At 40.5% G+C, this 25,577-nt stretch overlaps 1 protein-coding gene across 2 annotated transcripts in view; it reads left to right on the plus strand.

Moving 5' to 3' along the window:
• The window catches only part of pcyt1bb (phosphate cytidylyltransferase 1B, choline b), a 102,958-nt gene that overhangs the window by 65,123 nt on the left and 12,258 nt on the right, over positions 1 to 25,577 (plus strand). For both annotated transcript variants that reach the window (XM_028799417.2, XM_028799418.2), the window contains exons 5-7: positions 8,213 to 8,291; positions 16,999 to 17,141; positions 23,821 to 24,009. In XM_028799417.2, coding sequence (XP_028655250.1) covers positions 8,213 to 8,291; positions 16,999 to 17,141; positions 23,821 to 24,009 — 411 coding nt within the window. The remainder of the gene's footprint in view (positions 1 to 8,212; positions 8,292 to 16,998; positions 17,142 to 23,820; positions 24,010 to 25,577) is intronic.

Consider the following 25,577-nt stretch of genomic DNA (forward strand, 5'->3'; position numbering starts at 1 on the left):
ACCTGCTGTAACAGGAGCTGCATTTCCACTCTCGGAGCATGAAATCTGAAGCGAACTGTCCGAACTGAAAGAGATGATTGCTACACTGGCCACTGCCATGGCTACAGTCATAAATGAGCTTAAGAAGGATAACAAGAATGAGCTTAAGAAGGCTAACAATGAGCTTAAGAACGAGCTTAAGAAGGATAGCATCGAGCTTAAAAAGGATAACAAAGACCGGGAAACGCGTCTATTTAAACGTTTTGACGTGAACTTTAATGGCATGTTGGAGAAATTAGAGGAACACATCGAAGAAAATAGATCCAAACTGAAAATGCTTGCCGACCAGATTAATGACGTTATAGATCAGCTGGATGACGTTAAGCAGGCATTCACGGCTCGAGTTGAAACAGCGGAACAATTGGCGTCTAACGCCGATGAAAAAGCTACAGCTGCGAATTCCAAATGCAAAAAACTCGGAGACAGACTTGCGGTCCTGGAAGATGGGTGCAGAAGAAATAATATAAGAATTGAGGGTATACCTGAGAAACGAGAAAGCTCAAGCCCAGTGAAATTTGCAGTAGAATTACTCTCTAAAATAATTGGAGATGATTTTAAACTCGACACTGAGATTGCAGCAGCTTATCGCATATACAGATCAAGCACCTTTAAACCTAGGTCTTTTATTGTCCGCTTCGAGCAATTACGATGTAAGCTTGATGTGATGGCACTTCTCAGACACAAGCAAGAGATTATATTTGAAAATAACCTTATTCGTATTTTCCCCGACCATTAACAGCTGCAAAACTTTAACATTAAAAAGTTGCTACAGAAAGCCGATATCAAATATAGAGCCTCCTGTATCCCGCCAAACTGAAAGTGGAAGTTCAAGACCAATATTATGTATTTCCAAGCAAGGAGGAAGCTGAAAAGGAACTAAAGAAGCTGTTTCCGACACTTTTTTGAAAGTTAATAAGGAGCCGTATTCTGTCAAGACATGGGAAGGACCTATCATCTGCTGTTGGATCCACTTTTAAAGAGACTGGTATTATAATTATACATCCTTTTCTTTACTTGGACATTATATGTTTATGTCTTAATTACAGTTATAGACGCGAGTGTGGAAGTAATTTTTTTTTACTACCTTAAAGTAGACTGTTTAACATCATACTCTTGGTTTATTGCTATTTCTACTATTACATTACTATTACTATAACATTACTATTACATTACATTTATACTATTACATTATACTATTACATATACTATTTACTATGTTTATCCTAGACTACTTTTTAAAATCATTCCCAGGGTTCTTTCTTTTATTATCTTAATATCTTAAAATTGCTGAAAATTATTTTAAGCTAAAGACTGTTAATGATTATATTTTCGGCAGATAGTATTAAGAATTCAGCTGCAATAGATATCTCTTTGTTTTAATTCTCTAACACTGCTGTGGGGTGGGGTTTGTTTTGTTTTGGACGTGCTCTGTCTCTTTGTATGTCAGAGGACCGGGACATCGTGAAGTGGGATCAAGCCTCATGTGGGGAGGCAAAATGGGGGGGGGGGGGTAAAGGGGGGAGAGAAGGAGAGCAGGCTATATCTAATCTATTCTTCTAATCCTTATAACTATAAATATCAATGCAACAATAGGCTAAAATGCAATAACTCATGGGGAATTTTGAAATTAAGATTAAAACTGCCTCACTACCATTTAAGACTATAAAATGACATTAAAAACTCAGAATCAATATCTCCATAATGGGACAGTTAACTTTGTGAGCTGGAATGTTAAAGGCCTGAATCACGAATTAAAGAGAAAGAAAGTATGCTCTCACCTAACAGGCTTAAACGCTAAAACAGTATTTTTACAGGAGACCCACTTACTAAGCAAGGATCAGTTCAGACTACAAAAAGACTGGACTGGCCAAATGTTCCATTCTAGCTTTATAAAGAAAACTAGAGGGGTGGGAATTCTCATACACAGAACAGTTCCATTTGTAGCATCAGATATAGTATCGGACCCTGAAGGGAGATATGTGATGGTTATGGGCAACTTATTTAACAGTAAAATGATTTTGATAAATGTTTATGCACCCAATGTCGATGATAAGGAATTCATGCAAAATCTATTTGCATCCATTCCCAATGTGAACACTCATAAAATTATAATGGCTGGGGACTTAGATAGGACTCCTGTGACAGGGGGGACAACATCTAACACTGCAAAGACAATTACACAGTTTTTAAATGACCACAACTTATCAGACCCCTGGAGGTTTCTTAACCCAAACTCAAGAACATATTCGTTCTACTCACCAGTGCATTATAGCTACTCAAGAATTGATTATTTTTTTATAGATAATAATTTCCTGCCTATGATTAAATTGTGCAAATATGACACAATTGTTATCTCTGACCATGCCCCTCTAGTCTTGGAGCTAAAATCATTAAGCCCCTCACACTCACCTCGCAGATGGCGTCTTAACCCTCTTCTATTGGCAGACGAGAACTGCACAGAATTTATATCCAAACAAATCAGCTTCTTCCTAGAGACAAACACGCCCACAGAGGTTTCTGCAGGAACACTCTGGGGAACTCTAAAGGCCTTCTTAAGAGGACAGATTATTTCATTTGTTTCCCACAGAAATAAATTAGAAACCAAGAAAGTGTCAGAGCTAAGAAGTGAAATTACTAGAATAGATGAAGAACAAGCCAGGCGTCCAAGTGAAGCTCTTCACAGGAAAAGGCAGGCCCTGCATACAGAACTTAAAATCTCAACAACTAAAGAAACTGAACAACTTATTTATAAGTCAAGACATCATTACTATGAACACGGAGAAAAAGCTAATAAGCTTTTAGCTCAACAAATTCACAAACAAGAAGTTCGCAATTCAATACCAGTAAACCTCTGACGCTAACAGAATTACTAGATGCTATAAAGTCACTTCAAAGCGGGAAATCAGCAGGCCCTGATGGTTACCCCGTAGAATTTTATAAGAAATTCTCCACTCAGCTAGCTCCCCTCTTATTGGCAACATTTACAGAAGCTAGAGACAACCAAATACTACCTCAAACGTTTCGTCAAGCATTACTCACCGTCTTTCCTAAACAAAATAAGGACTTGTTACAATGTGCATCATACAGACCAATTTCACTCCTGAATAATGATGTTAAGATAGTCTCAAAAATTCTAGGTAGAAGGATGGAGAAAGTGCTGCCCTCGGTAATATCACAGGATCAAACTGGATTTATTAAAGGCCGACACCTATCTTCCAATCTCCGACACTTGTTTAATGTTACATATTCACCAGCAAAATCAAACACCCCAGAGGTATTACTATCATTAGACGCTGAAAAAGCATTTGATATGATTAAATGGAACTACCTTTTCACTGCATTTGAGAAATTTGGGTTTGGCCCGAATATCTGTGCATGGATCAAACTACTGTATACCAATCCAGAAGCTTCAGTTTGTATTAACAACATTTGTTCAGACTACTTTAAATTGGAACGTGGTACCAGACAAGGATGCCCCTTACCACCACTGCTATTTGCAATCGCCATTGAACCACTGGCGGTTCACTGTCGAAATGCTGACCAGATAAATGGGATTATCAGAGAAGGACTGGAACAGAAAATTTCTCTATATGCAGATGATATGGTACTGTATATATCAGACCCAAAATTCTGTGCCTGCAGTCTTAACAGCACTTACAGAATTTCAAAAGATATCTGGTCTTAGAATTAATCCAATTGTACCATAGCAGATCAGTTTACATACCTAGGGGTAAATATCACAAGTAAACAAAAGCTCTTTATCAACAAAATTTTGCCGTCTGTATGGAAAAAATTAAGCAAGACTTGCATAGATGGTCAATCCTTCATCTCACTCTAGCCGGAAGAATTAACGTTGTTAAGATGAATATCCTTCCTAAACTTCTTTTTTTATTTCAAAACATTCCAATATATATCAATAAATCATTTTTAAGCAATTACATTCAACAATAACCTCATTCATTTGGAACTCAAAACACCCACGTATCCGAAGAGCGACCCTACAAAGACCTCAGGCAGAAGGTGGCATGGCTTTACCAAATTTTCAGTTTTATTACTGGGCAGCAAACATACAAGCCATAAAAACCTGGACACAAAAAAATGAACATACACAGGCTTGGCTCGCAATAGAAGTAAAATCCTATAGTACTTCTTTATACTCCCTGCTCTGCACTCCAATAAATGAAAGTTATCGCAAATATACTAATAACCCAATTGTGCTTTACTCACTCAGAATATGGAACCAACTTAGAAAGCATTTTAAGATGGAAAATCTTTTATCCGTGGCACCTCTGCAAGAGAACCACCTCTTTCAACCCTCGCAAACATATCCAGTTTTTAATACCTGGAAAAGTTTTGGGATTAAAATGCTCAGAGATCTTTATATAGACAACATATTTGCATCTTTTGAAGAACAATTACGTTCCAAATTCAACCTCCCAGCTACACATTTCTTTCACCATCTTCAAATTAGACATTTTGTTAAACAGAAACTGCCCGATCTTCCTCACCTCGTACCCTCTACCATGCTGGAAGAAATACTGCTCAATTTTGAGGAATTAAACACCATTTCCGCATTATATAAAATCTTATTAGAGTCCCTACCTTTCAAAGACCCAAGAGGACATTGGGAAGAAGATCTCTTAATCAATATATCAGAAAAGGAATGTAAGGTAGCAAAGCAGAAAATTCACTTGAGCTCCATATGCGCAAAGCATAGAATTATTCAACTAAAAATTATATATCGAGCTCATCTGTCTCGCTTAAAACTGTCCAAAATGTTTCCAGGGCAAGATCCAACCTGCGAACGCTGCAACCAAGTTCCTGCCTCAGTGGGTCACATGTTTTGTGCCTGCACCAAACTAACATCATTTTGGACCAAAATTTTTAAGTGCCTTTCAGACAGCCTTGGTATCACAATTCCTCCTAACCCACTAACAGCTGTGTTCGGTGTTCTTCCAGACGGACCTGAAGTGGAGAAGGACAAGCAAACGGTGATTGCATTCACTACACTTTTGGCACACAGACTAATTTTGTTAAATTGGAAGAATCCTAACTCTCCTCTGATAAGTCAGTGGGTAACTGATGTTTTATATTATTTGAAATTGGAAAAAATCATTCTCAGTTAGAAGATCTGTACAGAATTTTTTCAAAACCTGGCAGGATCTAATCAATATTATTTTAGAATAAGAGAAATAACTATAACTGCATTTATTTTCCTTCTCCATTTGTTATTTACCTATATATATATTTCTTCCTTTCTTTTGTTTATTGTTGTCTTATTAAAAAGCCCTAAGCAATTCTCCTTTGGTTAAGCTCTCCTTCTCAGGGGTGGGGTTTGATTTGTCTTCAATTTTTTTTTTTTGTTATAAATTGATCTATTTGTATGGAATGATTACAATAAAATTAATAAAAAAAAAAAAAGAAATTAAAATGAGTTTAGTAGAGATGGCACTCAGACAAAATAACCTCTGCTGGAAAGAAGTCAAGGTAAGAGAAGAGAGGTCCAAGAGGAGAACTATATGAGGCAAAAGGGGAATATTAACAAAAAACATTTTGGATGTGCATTTGGAAACAACGTCCAAACTGGAGTGCAGTCCAAAAACATATGAAAAAAAAAGTGCCAGGGACATTTAAAGGACACAGGTGACAGATGGGATCAGCAGCCAAATGCATAGCATAAAGTTTTTGAGAGCTGAGGCACAAGCAATAACAATTTTTTTTTCCTATTTGGTACACTGTATTGATCCACAAGGAGAAATTGTCTTTTTGCATGACCTTTGGAGGTTAATTTACTGATAAGTGGGGTTTTGGAGGATGTAGAAATATTGTTCAGTCTTATCTTTTCATAACATTGGAATGGAAGAGGCCAGTCTACCAAACGAAAAATATAGGTTTATGAAGACTTGCAAACAGAGCTGATACTGACTTAAAGTTTGGAGATACAGTAAACCCGCGATTATCCATCACTCGATTAACCGTCAGTCTTTTAACTGTCAGGGCCAAAGAAAAACAATTGCGTACACTGTGAGCTCTGCACAGTGGATGAACTCTCCCTTGTGCTAGCATGTAGTGTTCTACCCCAGCACCACATGTCATGCCGCATTTTGAAATCACAGTGTCAGTTACATACTTCCATTTTTAGTAGCACTTTGTACCTACTATACTGTACATTGTTATGGCTGATAAACAAGCGTGTGGTGTTGAATTGTCGCAAAACATTGAAATATTCATTTATGAAACAGCAAAAGTGCTTCAGGTACTGCTTCATTTTACAGTGTGGAAAGTGCAACAGTGAACGATATAAAGCGAGATGCCATCAAAATTGAGAAACGTCTCATAAATGGAAACCACCGATGGTGATATTATTTTGTATTAATGTTAATGTTCTTTTGTGTTGTAATTTTCTTTTTAAATTCTGTTATATTATTTTTTCTTAATATATTGGGACGTGCAGACAGCTGGTGATGGGCAGTGGGAGACCAGAAAGGGTGCAGTGCTGTGTAAGTGATGGGACTGAGTGAAGGCCTTCACTTCTGTGAGGGGTGGACACACTTCTTAGGAGATGAGTGACAGAAGAAGTTAGGAGAAAAAGGAAAGTGCGGCAAAAGGAAGTTTTGAGGAGGGAGTCAGGAGACAATAAGCAGGAGTGTTTGTGGTATAGAGAAAGAAAGAATGTGAGTGGCAGGAGATAAACTGACTGGTAGGGAAAGTTTTCTTTTATTGTTTTGGAGATGTGCTCCATAACACAGATAATGGAGTATAACTCAGAGCACCATTTGTTACAGAACAAAGACTCCAAGTAACACGTAGAAAATATATGCTATATTATATTTTGTTAATGTAGTTTTGTTTTTTGTACATAACTATTTGCTAAACTAACCTACTGCATATCATTTTTAAAGCAGCTGTTCTGTTATCTGTCTTTTCTCTTATACGTCACAACCTTGGTCCCAACCCCTGACAGACAATCGAGGTTTTAACTGTAATAAGCAGGGAGATTTATAAAGATGGTGGGAAGGCAGTGTAGAGGATATTGGAACCCCACTTACCTTAAGGACTGATCTCATCTGAAGGTAGAAGAAGAAAGAGGAAGGAACAGAAAACCTGGCCCTGAGTAACTGGAACTGTTCAGGTCCATAGTCATAAATGTCACCAAGCTCCCTAATGTCCCGACTAGCCCATAGCCAAAAATACAAGGGAGAAAGGGTAAGATTCTGGAAAATGGGGGTAAGCCTGTGCCAAACTGGAGCTGTGCCAAGATGTTTCTTCACTTTCCTCCAAATCTGCAGTGCACAAAAGACTAAGGGACTTAAAGTAGGGAGGCCTGACTTTAGCTTCAAGGCAGTAAAGAGAAGAACAGAGAGGGATCGAAGGGGCACCATATTGTTTGCATTCAGTATGGAACCAGAATGGTGGATTTGTGGGAGCGTTGAAGCATCTCCATATTGGTCAAAGAGTAAAAACTCCACTATGGTGACAGGTTCTTGTAACTATGGGAAGATTAATTAGTTTTGTGTTCCATTTGGTTTAGAGCTCTTCACTTGTGTTGATCAATTTTGTAACTTTGTCCTGTAACGCCTTATCCCTTAAAAAGTCCCCCAGGCTGAAGTTTACTCGATTATACAGGCCTCATTTGTAAATCACTTTGGACAAAAGCATCTGCTAAGCAAACAAATGTAAATATAGAGATTTAACCAAAAAGACAACTTGATGTAATATAGTTAGATCAAATGGATAATATCTAAAAACTGCAGACATTTCCATTTTTGGAATTTTTTTTTTTTTTTTACAGTTTATAATTTTCCATTTTTTGAGAAGCTCAGTGAAAAAGAGTGATTTACAAATAAAAATCCCAAGTCAAACTGATCAAAATTCCAGCGGAAATGTTTTATGTGGAAAAAATTGGGGGCTGAATGATTTTCCAGGGCACTGTACTTTAAAAACAGAACACAGAACAGAACAGAATCATTTGGAAGGAAGTTGAAAGCTACATATGAACACGTTTATCTATTAACGTACCTTGCGCTTTGGTTTGCTTGCATAGCAAGTCTGTTTCTGTTGTTGCCATTTTCTTTAGTGAAGTGGAGCCCTTGCTCCAAACTGTTTCTGTATATGTTCGCCTGTGTCACTAATGCTAGAATTGTCTTCACCTACTGTCATTCTCCTTCCCCAGATTGACTTTGTTGCACACGATGACATTCCGTATTCTTCTGCTGGCTCAGAAGATGTCTACAAGCACATCAAAGAAGCAGGTAAACAACACGCTTTCTACTGTGTTGATAATTTTATGCTTAAAATTTATGGCAGAAATTCCATGGTGTCCACTTCATTGTAAGCATTATGGAGTCTTCAAAATAGCTGAAGAATATCACCTCATATGAATGCATATTAACACAAAAACATGTTAAAATAATACTGTAGTGGCCAGCTTATCACACTACAATAGGCGGGGCTGGACAGGTGATTGACAGCAAAAGGTTCACAGGTGTGCTGAGCTCTGCATCCCAGGAACACCTGGAACTTTCCCATGGCACCTTACAAGGCTGGGAAGGCTTGAAAGAAGGCAGGTGCAGACTGCAGGGGCCTAGCAAATAATCAAGGAGCGGAACACAGTATGCAACACTGGACGACGATCAGGGACACATGGTCTGGCTAGTTTAACTAACTGTCATTTTTATGAGGCGTTTCCTGCGGCATCAACAGCGGGAAGGTGACTTTGCTGCAAGTACAACTGTGAAACATTCATTGTTAAGTAAACTCACTCGCTCGCTCTGTGTCTTGGTCTTTCCATCTCGGTGCTTGCTGTAGGACTATATCTTGTGTAGATTAACCAAGGCTTTAATTTTACTCGACTGTATGTGTCATTACTGAATAAAGGCAAGTGCTCCACTATATTAATGTATCCTTTTTTTTTTTTTAAACTTCAAACTTGTCTACTTTTGCTAGGGACTTCAGCATTCCTCCGAAATTCCAAAGACACTGGTGTTGAGTTGTCATTCTAAATTGGACCAGTATAGCGATAGTAGGGAGTAGGTTGAGGAGACCCTGGAAAAGTGGAGATATGCTCTGGAGAGGAGAGGAATGAAGGTCAGTAAGAACAAGACAGAATATATGTGTGTAAATGAGAGGGAGGTCAGTGGAATGGTGAGGATGCAGGGAGTACAGTTGGCAAAGGTGGACGAGTTTAAATAGTTGGGATCAACAGTACAGAGTAATGGGGAGTGTGGAAGAGAGGTGAAAAAGAGAGTGCAGGTAGGGTGAAATGGGTGGAGAAGAGTGTCAGGAGTGATTTGTGACAGACGGATATCAGCAAGAGTGAAAGGGAAGGTCTACAGGACGGTAGTGAGACCAGCTATGTTATATGGGTTGGAGACGGTGGCACTGACCAGAATACAGGAGACAGAGCTGGAGGTGGCAGAGTTAAAGATGCTAAGATTTGCATTGGGTGTGACAAGGATGGATAGGATTAGAAATGAGTACAATAGAGGGTCAGCTCAAGTTGGATGGTTGGGAGACAAAGTCAGAGAGGCGAGATTGCGTTGGTTTAGACATGTGCAGAGGAGAGATGCTGGGTATATTGGGAGAAGGATGCTAAGGATAGAGCTGCCAGGGAAGAGGAAAAGAGGAAGGCCTAAGCGAAGGTTTATGGATGTGGCGAGGGAGGACATGCAGGTGATGGGTGTAACAGAACAAGATGCAGAGGACAGAGAGATATGGAAGAAGATGATCCGCTGTGGCGACCCCTAACGGGAGCAGCCAAAAGAAGAAGAAGAGGAAGATAAGCGAGTGTGTGAGTGAATGAGCTTAGCAGTGGAATGGCTACATAACACTGAACTGGACTGAACTGGTTTGAGACTGTCATGTGTTACCCACCTAACACTGCAAGTGCAAAAAAATCTTCTTTAAGAACAGAGGCAGAATGCAGGATTGTGAGCTCAACACTCGGCCTTAAAATGGTATCAGACTGACGCACAATGCTCATGAGATGTTGAGGACTAACCTGGTGACTCGGACGCCTGGGTTGGTTTCCAGTCCTGAGTGCACAGTCTCTTTGTGTCTGCATTGTCTCCAGCTCCTGTCATTTCTTCCAACATCCCAAACAAGTGAACCCAAACTGAAATCAAACAAATCACCAGAACCAGATAATATTTACCTTCGAGGTCTTAAGGAGTTTAGCAATTACACATATGAACCCTTGATGCACATTTTTAGGAAATCACTGTGCACTAGGGAAAATCTGAGGGACTGGAAAATGGTAACTGGGCAGATCCAAGCAGCTATAGACCAGTAAGCTCAACTTGCGTCACAATAAGGATAAGATTGAGAACACATGGCATGGACAGTTTTATTGAAGTCAGCATGGGGTCAGAAGAGGGAGGTCATGTTTTATTTACATGCTGGAACTCTATGAGGAGGCAACAAAAAGATATGATCATACCGTGGTTATGATATTATTTATCTTGACTTTCTGAAAGCATTTGATAAGGTGCCACATGAGAGGTTGGGCCTCAAACTAAAAGAAGTGGGAGTTCAGGGTGATGTTTGTAGATGGGTGTAGAACTGGCTCAGACACAGGAAGCAGAGGGTGATGGTGTGAGGAACCTCATCAGAACTGGCAGACGTTAAGAGTGGTGTTCCACAGCGGTCAGTGCTGGGGCTGCTGCTATTCTTAAAATATATAAATGATTTGGATAGGAATATAAGTAACAAGTATAAGTTGGTGCCTTCTGTGATTCTGGGAAATGTGAACTCAATCTCAAATAAGATCGACGAACTGGCTGCGCTGGTGAAAAATGTCAGAACCTACAGAGAATGCAGTTTGTTGTGCTTTTTGTGAAACTTGGCTAACTACCACCATCCCAAATGCTAACGTGGAGTTACCCGGGTTTAGCACAGTTAGAGCGGACAGAGATGCATGTACCTGCAGGAAGCACAAAGGAGGAGGACTCGCTCTCTATGTCAATAAACGGTGGTGTAACTCTGGACATGTTAACGTCAACATCAAAGTCTCTACTTGGTGCAGGGACATCGAACTGTTGGCCGTAAGTTTGCGTCCCCATTACTTGCCCAGAGAGTTTGGACACGTTATTGTTGTTATCGTTTACATCCCTCCTTAGGCGGACGTGGAGACAGCGAGTGACATCATCCATTCTGCTGTTGCTAAGTTACAAACGCAGCACCCTGAGGCGCTTGTGCTAATTGCTGGAGACTTTAACCATGTGACGCTCGACAAAACATTACCGGCCTTCTCCTGGTATGTGGACTGTAACACCCGGGGAAATAAGACTATTGATTTACTGTATGCAAACGTTAAAGACGCATACAGCGCCACCCCGCTGCCTGCGCTTGGGAAGGCAGATCATTACCTGGTTCTGATTCAGTCTCACTACAAACCAAGAATGAGGGTCCTACCTACAATCACACACTCATTCAGGAAGTGGACCCCGGAGGCAAAGAAGGCTCTGAGAGAATGCTTTGGAACTACAGACTGGGATATCCTGCAGGGATCACATAGTGAGAACATTGAGGAGGTTGTTGACTGCACTACTGACTACATCACCTTCTGTATGGACATTGTAGTTACAGTAAGAACTGTACGCTGCTATGCTAACAACAAGCCATGGATTACAAGTGACATCAAGGGCCTTTTGAACCAAAAGAAAAGGGCTTTTAAAGGCGGTGATCAGCATGAGCTCAAGCGCGTGCAGAAAGAACTCCGAGTCCAGCTCAGGGCAGCGAAGCAGCAGTACAGGAGAAAGCTGGCGCAGAAGTTGCAGAATAACAGCATGAAGGAAGTGTGGGATAATAATAATAATTCATTACATTTATGGGATGAAGATCATCACTGGCTGCAGCTGGAAGCGGGGTGCCACCATCAAGAGAGACGTGAAGAGAGCAAACCAAATGAACAACTTCTTTAACAGGTTTGACCACCCTAACCCATTCTCACTCTCACCTCAGAGTACTGCACCCTCCACACATCCTTCTGCTGATACCAACATAGGAGAGACATCCCCACCCATAATTACAACAGCACAGGTGATCAGAGAGCTGAGGAGACTTCGTGCCAGCAAAGCTGCGGGTCCAGATGGAGTATCGCCATGACTGCTGAAGGTCTGTGCATTGGAGCTGGGGGGTCCTCTACAGCGCATCTTCAACCTGAGCCTGGAACAGGGGAGAGTCCCGAGGCTTTGGAAAACATCTTGCATCACCCCAGTCCCAAAGGTATCATGTCATAGTGAGCTGAACGACTTCCGGCCTGTTGCTCTGACATCACATGTGAAGACGACCATGGACAGGCTGCTACTTCACCACCTGAGGCCACAGGTTCAACATGCCCTCGACCCTCTGCAGTTTGCATATCAGGAGAAGGTGGGAGCGGAGGATGCCATCATCTATATGCTACACCGATCCCTCTCCCACTTGGACAGAGGCAGTGGTGCTGTAAGAATTATGTTTCTAGACTTCTCTAGCGCCTTCAACACAATCCAACCTCTGCTCCTTAGGGACAAGCTGACAGAGATGGGAGTAGATTCATACCTGGTGGCATGGATCGTGAACTATCTTAAAGACAGACCTCAGTATGTGCGTCTCAGGAACTGCAGGTCTGACATTGTGGTCAGCAACACAGGAGCAGCACAGGGGACTGTACTTTCTCCGGTCCTGTTCAGCCTATATACATCGGACTTCCAATACAACTCGGAGTCCTGCCACATGCAAAAGTTCGCTGATGACACTGCTATCGTGGGCTGCATCAGGAGTGGGCAGGAGGAGGAGTATAGGGACCTAATCAATGACTTTGTTAAATGGTGCGACTCAAACCACCTACACCTGAACACCAGCAAAACCAAGGAGCTGGTGGTGGATTTTAGGAGGCCCAGACCCCTCATGGACCCCGTGATCATCAGAGGTGACTGTGTGCAGATGGTGCAGACCTATAAATACCTGGGAGTGCAGCTGGATGATAAATTAGACTGGACTGCCAATACTGATGCTCTGTGTAAGAAAGGACAGAGCCGACTATACTTCCTTAGAAGGCTGGCGTCCTTCAACATCTGCAATAAGATGCTGCAGATGTTCTATCAGACGGTTGTGTCAAGCGCCCTCTTCTACGCGGTGGTGTGCAGGGGAGGCAGCATTAAGAAGAAAGACGCCTCACGCCTGGACAAACTGATGAGGAAGGCAGGCTCTATTGTTGGCATGGAGCTGGACAGTTTGACATCTGTGGAAGAGCGACGGGTGCTAAGCAGGTTCCTATCAATTATGGAGAATCCACTGCATCCACTAAACAGTGTCATCTCCAGACAGAAGAGCAGCTTCAGCGACAGACTGCTGTCACTGTCCTGCTCCACTGACAGACCGAGAAGAATGTTCCTCCCCCAAACTATGCGACTCTTCAGTTCCACCCGGGGGGGTAAACGTTAACATTATACAAAGTTATTGTCTGTTTTTTACCTGCATTATTATCAATCTTTAATTTAATATTGTTTTTTGTATCAGTATGCTGCTGCTGGAGTATGTGAATTTCCCCTTGGGATTAATAAAGTATCTATCTATCTATCTATAATGGGAGGTCGGAAAATCGAGTGTACACTATGAGAAGGATTTAGGAGTCATAGTGAGCTGAACGCTATCAACATCCAGACAGTGTTCAGAAGCCATCAAGAAGGCAAACAGAATGTTAGGTTATATACCACGACATGTGGAGTACAAGTCCAAAGAGGTTCTGCTCAAGCTTTATAACGCACTGGTGAGGCCTCATCTGGAGTTGTGTGTGCAGTTTTGGTCTCCAGGCTACAAAAAGGACATAGCAGCACTAGAAAAGGTCCAGAGAAAAGCAACAAGACTCAGTCCAGGGCTACAGGGGATGAGTTATGAAGAAGGATTAAAAGAGCTGAGCCTTTTCAGTTTAAGCAAAAGCAGATTAAGAGGTGACACGACTGAAGTTTTTTAAATTGTGAAGGAAATTAGAACATTGGATCGAGACTATTATTTTAAAATTAGGTCATCAAGAACACGGGACACAGTTGGAAACGTATCAAGGGTAAATTTCGCACAAACATTAGGAAGTTTTTCTTTACACAGAAAACCATAGACACAGGGAATAAGCTACCAAGTAGTGTGGTAAACAGTAAGACTTTAGAAAATGTTAAAACTCGACTTGATGTTTTTTTAGAAAAATTAAGCAGATAGGACTGCCAACTCAAGCTTTGTTGGTTTGAATGGCCTGTTCTCATCTAAACCTTTCTAATGTTCTAAACTGTGCATTAAATTAACTAAGTGGTCCTGTTAACCATGTGTGCTTATATCCGAGTCTGGCTTTAAATGGACTGATGTCTCATGTAGATTAATTCATATCTTCAGCTAGACATCCTGGAATATAGTAGGCAGTAACTTCTTTTGAAGACTTGCATGGAATACTCAAGTTAATGATCGAGGCCTCTTCCTTCATATTGCTCTGGAAATCCTTACATGTTCTGAACACTCGAGGTTATTAGACTTGACATCCTTGCATGGCAGAATTCTCGCGTAATTTACCAGTGGACTTAATTACTTACCACTGAATTCTGCAGTTATCTTAAGTAATTTGGAAAAAATAAGTGGGTGAAGAAAATGGATACATGGACAATTGGTTAATGAAGGCAATTGTCCTCTCCATAATAATAAAAATAAGGATACAGGCAAAAATCATGTGCTCAGTAGTCGTAAAAGCTACTGTAAAAAAACGGAATGAGAGAACAAAGCAGACGATTGTTTGGGAAAACCTTGTTTAATGGCTGGTTGGAGCCACAGGGCACCACCAATACACCAGGCAGCAAGAGATTCTCCATGAGGTCTCTCCATGTGGCCATCAGTTGGCAGAGGGTCTTGGGTGTTAACATAGTCTGGTGGACAGAAGAGACCAACCAATAGTTGCAGATTATCGGGGTCATGAATCTTTTTCTGGATTAGCTGCTTTCAGACTGTGGAAGAGAACCAGACACGACTTCCTGAGCAACCTGTCCCCCGCGCTCACATTAAATCGATCTTCATGCAAGTGGCAGAATGGTCACATGTTGGACACTATATATAAAGTATTAAACCAATTTAAGGGTAGCACAGTGGTACAGTTAATTGCCCAGAGTGTAAGGTTATGTCTGCACTACTATACTTTTGTTTAAAATTTCGCCTTTTATCCACACTGCCCTGGTGTTTTCAATCTCCAAAAGCAAAGACTTTTGAAAACAACAATCCTGAGCCATAAACTACTGAAAATGCAGCCTCACTGTTAATGGTTTGGAGAAGAGAAAAAACAGTTTTTTGAAAATGCACGCTCTAATCGAGCTCTGGTTTGTTCATGCTTATTATGGTTCCCTTTCTCTTTCCTTGGATTCTACTCATTGATTGGTTCTCTTCTTTGACGTGTGACTATATTCCAACATAGTGAACATAGACTCTTCTAAGTCTGGTACGTTGGAATATGGTTTTCGTCTTCCATGAAGAGTTGCTTTCCTTGGCGCTTGTTGTTGTAGTGCTCACCTGTATGGATCTAAATTGTGTTTTGTGCAGTTTGACTACTGCATATCTGTCACTACAGTTACTGTTACCACACTGTCAAGGGTGTTTCTGCCGATTTGCGCATGCCCAGTGTAGACGAACATCCACATCATGTGCATTTTCTGTCATTTTAATGTTGACGGAGATAGTTTTGTAAAAGCTGTGAAGACTATAATGTGTACTGTACAGACATCATTTTAGTTTAAAAAGGCTGTTTTTAAATGAAAATGTAGAGGGTATATGTGGACTAAGTTTGAATCCTGGCCCAGAAAGTTAGCAGGTTTTCTGTTTGTCAGCGTGGTTTTTCTTCTCACATTCTAAAGACATGCAATTCTAAATTGGCCTGATATGAGGGAGTGTAGCAGTGCGCCCTACGTTGGAGTGCTGACCCTGCAGCCCTGAACTAAATTAAGCAAGGGCAGCAATAGATAGATGGGCTTACATTATAACCGTGAGCCTAGGAGGCAGAGCTTTATAACACCAACTGCCTCTTTAGACAGAAAGAGCTCTTCAATAAAACACATTTTATGGTTAAAGAAACAAAAAAACAAAACCATTGCAAGAAAATAAGGAAAAAGATATGATTCCTCACACTTTACAGGCAGCCAAAGCAGCAGTCCTCTTCCAAAAAGGATTTTGGCTGAGGTGCCATTTTTTAAAGACCATGACTAATTGGTATTTTCTTGGCATCAGAAGCACCCGCCAACTGTCTGTCAGCTCCCAGCTCACACGCTGTGTCTAAAGGTCAAGGAGAAGCAGGGCAGCACCAGTCGTGCTTGATCTCCACAAATGTGTCAGCAAATCTAAGTGGTGACTGTTCTATAGAGAGATAACTATCACTTTTCATAACCTTTCCACCATTTACTTTAATCTTTAAATATGTGTTCCACAACAAAATAACAGATACAAGATCGTTATTTTGGAAAAAAAGCAGCCAAGCGGTGCTGAGTCAAAGATTTGATTCTGGGTTCGCATGCCTTCTGTGTTAAGCTCCATATGCATGTGTTGCCATCCATCTGTCAGGTCAGTGTGCAAGCCTGGTGCCCCCTGCTGGAGTATTCAGTGTCTAGTGTGTAGGCTCAGATACTCCAGGACCCTGAACTGGTAAGAAAATACACAAAGAATGCTCTGTAGCCGCATTTTATAGCAGACATCATGCCAAGGGGCTTACAATTAGAGTCTATTTGTACCATAATTTGAGCATAGGCAGGGAAAGTGTTTACTTCGGGACCCAGAGATGTCAGAGGTGTGGACTGAACTGGCAACCTTGGAATCCAACACCTTAACACAGCACTACAATGTCTGCCAAATCAGAAATGAAAAAAAAAAAATGAAATGGTTGAAAAGTTCCATTGTTTTGTTTTCTTGCAGGAAATCTTTCACAAGAATGTGATAACCAGTTTAAATTTTGCTCTCATCCAGGTATGTTTGTGCCGACTCAAAGAACTGAAGGCATCTCTACATCTGATATAATTACAAGAATCGTAAGGGACTATGATGTGTATGCTCGTCGTAATCTACAACGGGGTTACACAGCAAAGGAGCTAAACGTGAGCTTTATAAACGTAAGTAACTGCAGAAGCAAAGTATCACCATTGCTTTATCTTACTTTATATAAGTAATTGATGTTTATGCCTAATTATTTTATGACTTGGAAACATGTACTGTAAATGCCACAATGAACAATGCACTTGGAATTTCATGTTTTTCCATATACTTCGGAAATTGCTGTGATATTTGGACATACAAACCAAGTCAAGTTGGGGAGCATGCACCCACTACACGTCGAAACAGCTCGGGATCCCAGTTGGCAACTCCCCAGGCAGACACTTGGTCCAGTCCCACCCTCTGGAAATTACTCTTTATCTGCCGCAGCCATGTGTTACATGGGCGACCCCTTTGCCTGGTCCAGCCACTTGGGTCCCCAACAATGAGGATCTTATGAGCTGGATCACCCTCGGGGAAACGTGCCACATGGCTGTAGTGCCGTAACTGACGCTCCCTCACAATGCAGGTAATGTGCCTCATTTGGGACTCCTTGAGTAACAGCTCATTCGACACCAAGTCAAACCAACGGTACCCAAGAATTTCCCGGAGAGACACAGTACCAAAGGAGTTCAGTCTTCATCTCAGGTCACTGGATAGCATCCATGTCTCACAATCAAATAGTAAGACAGGAAGCACCAGGACACTACAGACTTGGACCTTCATCCTTTTGCATAAATATCGGGAGCACCATACACCCCTTTCCAGTGACCTCATGACCCCCCATGCTCTCCCAATCCGTCTACATGACTTTGGACATACAAACTCAAAAAATTATACAAAATCAAAACTTGCCCTTTAAACTCAAACTAGACCAAGATCCGTAATGTCATGATGAACATCACACCAAATGGTGAAATGTTGTGATGTCTTAAAACAGATAAACCTGGACATGGAATTCCCTAGCGTGCCCAGAGGTAGGGCTCACCTCAGGTAGCCTTGCCCATACTACACTGGCTTGTGTTGGCCTACACACGGCCCAAAAGGAGATTTGCTTTCAATGTTCAGAATACACTTTTTTGTCACAAACATATTAAAAATATTTATAATCTATTGAAACTTACAAACTTAAGGTCTCTAAATAAAATGCAAATAAAAAACAAACAAAGTTAAAGATAAGAGGCCTCATATATAATACCATGCGCAGAATTCCTGCTAAAAACATGGCATACGCACAAAAAATTCCAGATGCATAAAATCTGTGCATGCACCAAGTTCCACACACTTCCCCTTTATAAATCCCAATCAACGTGAATTTTAACTCACGTGCATGCATCTACAGCCCCACTCCAATTCCTCTCCAAATTTCACATATTTGAATATGCAAATCAATATAAATAGCCCCTTATGTTAAGTGTTTTATTAAAAGACAATGGCAAAAGAACATGGGGAAAAAAGAACTCTAGCAAATGTGAAGTTGAGGCAAGGAAAAACTACTGTTTGTTGTCTTAAGCAGGTGTATAAGCAACAAAAGGACACTGTTTTGAGTGATACAGCATGGTGGAGACACTTGAAAGTTCAAGTTCAGCAAGTCGCACAATCCCCAAAATAAAAAAAAAAAAAAAAGAAGTGGTCAGATATTAAAGTTGCCATGAAAAGGTGACTTGCAGCCCACTGTCAGACAATATTACAAAAGCTGACCACCGTGCTGCGGATGTGACACCAGGCAGTGATGGTGTTGGTGTGCTCAGCACATTTTCGATGTTGGCTGCTCACACACCTCTGCCTCAGGGACCACCGGGTGATCATCTGGCTGTGTGCTGACGGACGCTGTTCTGTCACAAAATCCAATAGTAGATGCTATAAGAAATGTGTCCAATGAATTAGGGAATATAAGGGCTGTACTATGTGATATTGAATGAATTGGTTAAAAAAAAAAAAATTCTGCATCTGATTACCTCTTTTTACATTCAGCTAATTACATTCAAATGAAGTTGTAATGCTGTCCGATTTGCCCGATCATTTGGTGGGTCAGGGTCAAGTTCATCATACCACATCTCTTCTGGTACAGGCCAGCCACGATTGTGTGCCACATTATGCAATACGTTACATGCTTGCACAATGCAAGACACTTTCTGTAGACTATAGACCAGCACATTAAAAGTGTGAAAATGTTTTCTATTTATATAAGCAAATTCATTCTTTGAAGGCACCTTTATAGAGTATTGTCAGCAATGAGCGCCACAACAGATTGATTCTCTGCCCTTTGCACTCTTTGAGGTGACTCACTATCTTTAAAAGGACTGCTCGCCTTTTGACAGTAGTTGGGGGGGGGGGAAGCACCGCCAATTGTGTGGATCTGCCACTTTTATAGGCTCTCCTGCTATAGATGATGTAATGCCAGCTCATTCTTTTGGTGATACATCCCTGGCTCATATAACTTGTCCAGCGCCATTGCAATAGCAACATGCATGCAGTTGGCCATTCCGATTACATTTGGAAATCTATGTTTCTCAGTTCAGCCACAGTGTAAGAAAATCATATCTGGATGACAAGTGGATAATACCATCCGCTGGCACGGTGCGTCTCAGTGATTTTTCTGAAATGCCTAATTGGTCAGCAAGTTTATATTGAAAAGCTCCTGTGGCTAAAAACCCAGAGTGGACAGAACTTGCAAAAGAGTAGGTAGAACATAATTCTTCAAAGTCTGCCTTTGTAAAGCCGGTGCCAGTTCAGCACACAGCTCCTAGAGGACAGCTCTTGGAAATCGAAATCAAATTAGAAGCCACTCATCATCATCTATAAATTCGCACTCTCATCTAATTCTTCCATTTGCAGTGTCGTCCAACATCGCTAAAGCAGCTATGGTAGTTGGAATAGTTTGGCCATTCTGTGCACTATTATATATTGTTACAGAATGATTACAATCAAATGAATTAAATTTGGAAATGATATGCAATTCACTTCAATGTATTTGATAAATCCAGCATCACTGATGTGAATCTGAAAGAAAGGAAGACCACACAGAAAGTGGTACTGCTTTGATGCTGGGTGCCGCCAGTTTACAAAACTGAGCAGAAATGTGCATGTGCATGGTGTGAGGCTGCCCCTGAGCCCCACCCACAATAGTTCCTTTATGAAAGAAAAACAGATACACTGGAGTAAAAACTAAAAAAGGTACCAGGAACTACAAATGGGCCAAGTTCCTGTGGTGGAACTGCTTCATAATTTCGAGAGTTTCTAAAAAGTCTCTGGTTCCTGAAAAAAGTTCCTGCAGTGGGAAGCGCCTAACGTATTTTATTACTTCTTGTGACTCGTCTAGAGCAAGTAGAACTTTTTGGCAACACATACTTGTGTTTTCAACTTTTATTAAGTAGTGGTTTTCAAAGAAACATTGATAAAAGGATGTAAACGCAAATGTTTATGTATGGTCAGAAGTTTTGACTATTTGACGATCCTCTCGATTGTCGCTGTGCATGTGTGTCCCTGGGGCATTCTTGCATTCGGTATCCTGGACTTCTTGCCCAATACTGACATGATAAGCTATAGCTGCCTGTGACCTTGTATAAACAGATGTGGAAAATGAATGAAAAAGCATAATAAAAAATAATAAAATAACTTGACATTTTTAACCTTGCACAATCTAAGTTCACACACAAGGTTGGCCCACACACTTGCACTAACATTGGAGTCAATTCAGTATCACCAGTTTACGCAAAAGCATGTAGACAAGGAAGGAAAGTGCAAACTCCACATAGACATTGTGTGGGCCCAGGATAAGAATCCAGGATACTGAGTCTGTGTATGCAAACAAAGTCAGAGGAAGGCCCATGCTGACTTGGGAAGAATGTGCACACTCAACACAGGCACTGGCTCATTAAACTTTGAAAATGTGGGACAGCAGTGCTAAACCAGTATGGTCCTCTGCTGCTTGACACCAGGTCTGTGCTTATAGAAAGGCACAACAATCTCACCGATCTAAAACAGGCCACCCCATAGCTGCAGGGTTTGGTTTCACCTGTAGAATATATGTGCCTGGAGACAACCATGACTGAATTTTGCTTAAAAGTGGGTGAGAAAAATTAGCTGGCTCATTGAGTGTCGCCTTTCTAAGCCAAACCAACTGCAAAGGTCACAGGTGCCCTTGTGATCCTGGTCTGACAGACCAGGTTTCCGATTACGATGAACAGTCAAAAAGTCTCCTAAAAAAAACTATCACACATATACAGTAAATGTGTGTCGCATGTGCAAAGAGCACATTGCATGTTTTAAAAATAAACAACTTGTTGCAAAGGAAAAAATATTGTCTGCAGTATCAGATTAGCCATTGGCATTCAACAACATCAATGGACAAGTGGTAGAGGTGAATGAAATATTGTTGCAGGTGCTGTGTGAACTCTGTTGTTCAGCATTACAATAGTGTAGGAGTCAGTTTAAGCTTGAAAGAACTGGCAGCTATAGTCGTGAAAATATGAACTACAAAATATGCATTTGAAATAAACGGTGTGTCACACTCAGTCAAAAGGACTGCTGTTAAGAGAGCTGATAACAAAGAGCCACATGAAGTGCAGATTTCAGTGCTCAAAACACCCGAATCAACAGATCTGCCCAGCGACACCAGCAAATGCACAGATGAGGCTGCACCACATCCACCTTCTGACTGCACATCTAAACGAATAACTATAGAAATTTAACCTTACAGTCTAACTGGAAATGCAAACATGCCATGCTAGCATATAGCTGCAGTGTTTTAACATGTTGTATATCCATAGATTACAATGCTTATCTAAACTCGGTTTGCTGTTATGTCATGTAGTGATGGAATTGTTAAAATGAAAGAAACACATCATAGCAGACAGAGAGTGGCGCTTCTTAAATATGTGGAGCCAGGTAACTGCAGTGGTCTGTCTGTCTCCACTATCGCAGCTCTCATCACAACATGCAGATTAATTATTAAGTTATTATACAGTTACCTTGTGCTACTGAGCTCCAGAATAGATAACAGTAATTTTAGGTTCTAATTTTCTCTCAGTGTCAAGTCTTTTGTTTAGTAACATTTTCTCTCTCCCTGAAACCCCAGTGGTGGTCTACAACACATGGACTGGAGAAATTATAGGCTGATGTTTTAGGAAGAACAGTGCAGCATTTCACTGACATTCACTACACACTTTTTAACGGGTTTTCCCCAGACGTGTATTCTCTTTTGAAAATCACTTCTGGTCTCACGAGAGTAGGCTTCCTCCAGTTTCCTAATCTGTGAGTCATTCGACCACTCATTAACCTCATTTAACTAGGTGGTCACTTTTCCTCTTCGTGTACTCTACATTCAGAAAAGCACTGCAGTGTAAGGTTTTCTATTATGAGATATGTAGAAATATTTGTATTTTTGCTATAGCTTTAATAATGAAGTGCCACATCCACTAACATAAATTAACTAAAAGAAATTAACATCCATCCATCCATTTTCCAACCCGTTGAATCCAAACACAGGGTCACGGGGGTCTGCTGGAGCCAATCCCAGCCAACACAGGGCACAAGGCAGGAACCAATCCTGGGCAGGGTGCCAACCCACCGCAGGACACACACAAACACACCCACACACCAAGCACACACTAGGGCCAATTTAGAATCGCCAATCCACCTAACCTGCATGTCTTTGGACTGTGGGAGGAAACCGGAGTGCCCGGAGGAAACCCACGCAGACACGGGGAGAACATGCAAACTCCACGCAGGGAGGACCCAGGAAGCGAACCCAGGTCCCTAGATCTCCCAACTGCGAGGCAGCAGCGCTACCCACTGCGCCACCGTGAGAAATTAACATAAATTATTAAATTACTTATTTACTAATTAACATTACTTAATGACTTAAACAACTGGAACAATTGGAAAAGTGAATGAAAATCTTAATGATGATTAAAATGTTAAAAAAAAATTAAAAAATACTAAATTATTCTCGTTTCACATACCTAAATGTTTAGCATATTCTAAATTAAATTAAACAAATATCTACATTAAATGAAAAACAAAGAAAGAGGGAAGTAATAACTTGTTGAATCAGGCTATGAATCCACTTAGAAACAAGTGGGTGGGAAACATAAACCCACCGTCACCAGGGGTCATCAGAACTGATATAGAAAGTCACTGGTCTACAGAATACGGAAATTAACATTTATGGGGAAGTGGGCAGTTCAGCTTCATAAATGTTGTTTCTCATTTATTTATTTATTTTTTTGATTCTTGGGTGTCAGTAGTTAGCACTGCTGCCTCGTAGCTCCTCTGCTCACCTTCTGGCTTGGTCAATGTCTCTCTGTAGCGCTTCTTGACACATTCCAAGGAAAAAAAATCTTGCCAGTCAGCGTCACATAAGTATGTGAGTGTGTTCCGTGAGAAACTGGCACCCCATCCAGGAACAGCTCCTACCTTGGACCAGTACTGTTGGGCAAGGCTGCATCTCCCCATAGCCTGCTAAAGAAAAACTAGAAGATGTGAAAACAGACGGATGTTAGATGCTGAATTACTACCTTACCAATGACTACAGCCCTAATAACTGAGCCTATACAGCAATAATAATTGAAGAACAGAATACGATAATTGTATTAAAACATGTCAATTTTTATTTGTAGAGCTAGATTTGCATGATCTGCATGGCCATAAAACTGGATTAAGCATTCTCAAAAATGAACAGGTGGATAGATTGGATGGGATATGCCCGTTAACAATGACTAAAGTAGGGAAATGTTCTTCCTCTCTCTTTCTCAGGAAAAAAAATACCGTTTACAAAATCAAGTGGACAAAATGAAAGAAAAAGTGAAGAATGTAGAAGAAAAATCAAAGCACTTTGTTTATAAAGTAGAGGAGAAAAGCCATGATCTCATTCAGAAATGGGAGGAAAAATCAAGAGAATTTATTGGAAACTTCTTGGAGCTCTTTGGCCCTGATGGCACGTGGGTGAGTATGTGAACTGTCACAGATTGATTAGACAGACAGATAGAAACATAGTATATAATAGATAAGGTATGATTAATGATAGATAGATAGATATCCACTATTATTGGCACCACTTGTAAAAATTAGTAAGAGGGGTTAGAAAAAAAAAATCAGAGTTTGCTGAAGAATTGTCATCTAGCACTGAAAAAATGAGAAGCATCTGAATTTTAATTGAAACTATTTAAAGAAAAACAAAGCCCTCATCAAGAAATCAATATTTTTAACAAAAGCACATGTGGCTTAATTGTTGGCACCCCTACATTTAATACTTTGTACAACTAACCTTTGCCAATATAACAGCACAGTCTTGTCCTGTAACATATAAGGTTGGAGAATACAGAGCATGGCATCTGAGACCATTCTTCTTTACATAATCAACTGTGATTTTTATTCTAACCCCTCTCACTAATTTTTACAAGTGGTGCCAATAATAGTGGAGGGCATTCTATCTGTCTATCTCTATCTGCAGAATTCTGTCACAACAAATATTTACACAGACCTCAAACCTTCAACTAACATCAGTTCATGACCATTTAGGAAGGCACCTTCAGAATGTAAAGTATGCTCACTTTGGTCTAGGAACAGACAGAAGAAAGAAACATGGGTAGCACCTCCACTAAGGCCCAGTGACTTCTCAAACCTTGGGTTTGGGGTCTTAGAAACCGGAAATCTTTGGGGGACCACTATAAATAAAGCCATTTAGTGATTACAGCATTTGCTATTACAATTATTATTCATCATGAATGACAGATGACTTATTCCCTTTTATTTCACATACTGTTTTAACTTTCAGCCATTTTACTGTCTCTCAAACCATCATATGGCTGTATTTTATTTGTTTATTGTTATTTTATCCTTATCATGTAAAACATTTTGAATTGCCTATTGGTACAAAATGTGCTATATGAATAAACTTGCTTTGTTTGCTTGTGCTGTTTTAGGGAACCTGGGGATTTTAATAGTCAGGCTTTAAAGCCAGTACGATTCTTACCAGTTTATCATCTATCAGTTTTGAGTAACATCACAAAATATATGAACAGAACTTTAAGCTGTGCTGTGATAACCAGAGCTGTAGTGACACATGATGGTGGAAAACTGGAGTTAATCCCAAGCTTCTCTCGGCTCAGAATTCTTTGTGAAGCGGTTAACCCCAAGTGTCTCTCAGGTTGATCTGTTGTGATCTGATGTAAAGCGTTAAGCATCTTGGGACAGTACTGTACTGATATCTAGGGGATAAAATAAAATAATGCTACCAAAAAAAAAAAAAAAAAAAAAAGAATATTTCATTGTGTTTTGCCACCCTGTGGTAACTCATCAATATTTATGAGTGAGGCACAGCCTTCAACCAAAGCATGCAGTGGCATGAACTGAAAAGCTGTAAAGCCAGTTTTACAACAAACTGAATCTGGAGCATTAGATGAATCAAGCAATAGTGATGACAATGTGAGTCGGTCATCAACTAATGCATAAAACACTGTACAACTAAACCACCATTATATGCATATCGACTTTAGTTAAAAGTGGAAAGA

This window comes from Erpetoichthys calabaricus, chromosome 4 (assembly GCF_900747795.2).
Source record: "Erpetoichthys calabaricus chromosome 4, fErpCal1.3, whole genome shotgun sequence".
Taxonomy (NCBI): Eukaryota; Metazoa; Chordata; class Cladistia; order Polypteriformes; family Polypteridae; genus Erpetoichthys; species Erpetoichthys calabaricus.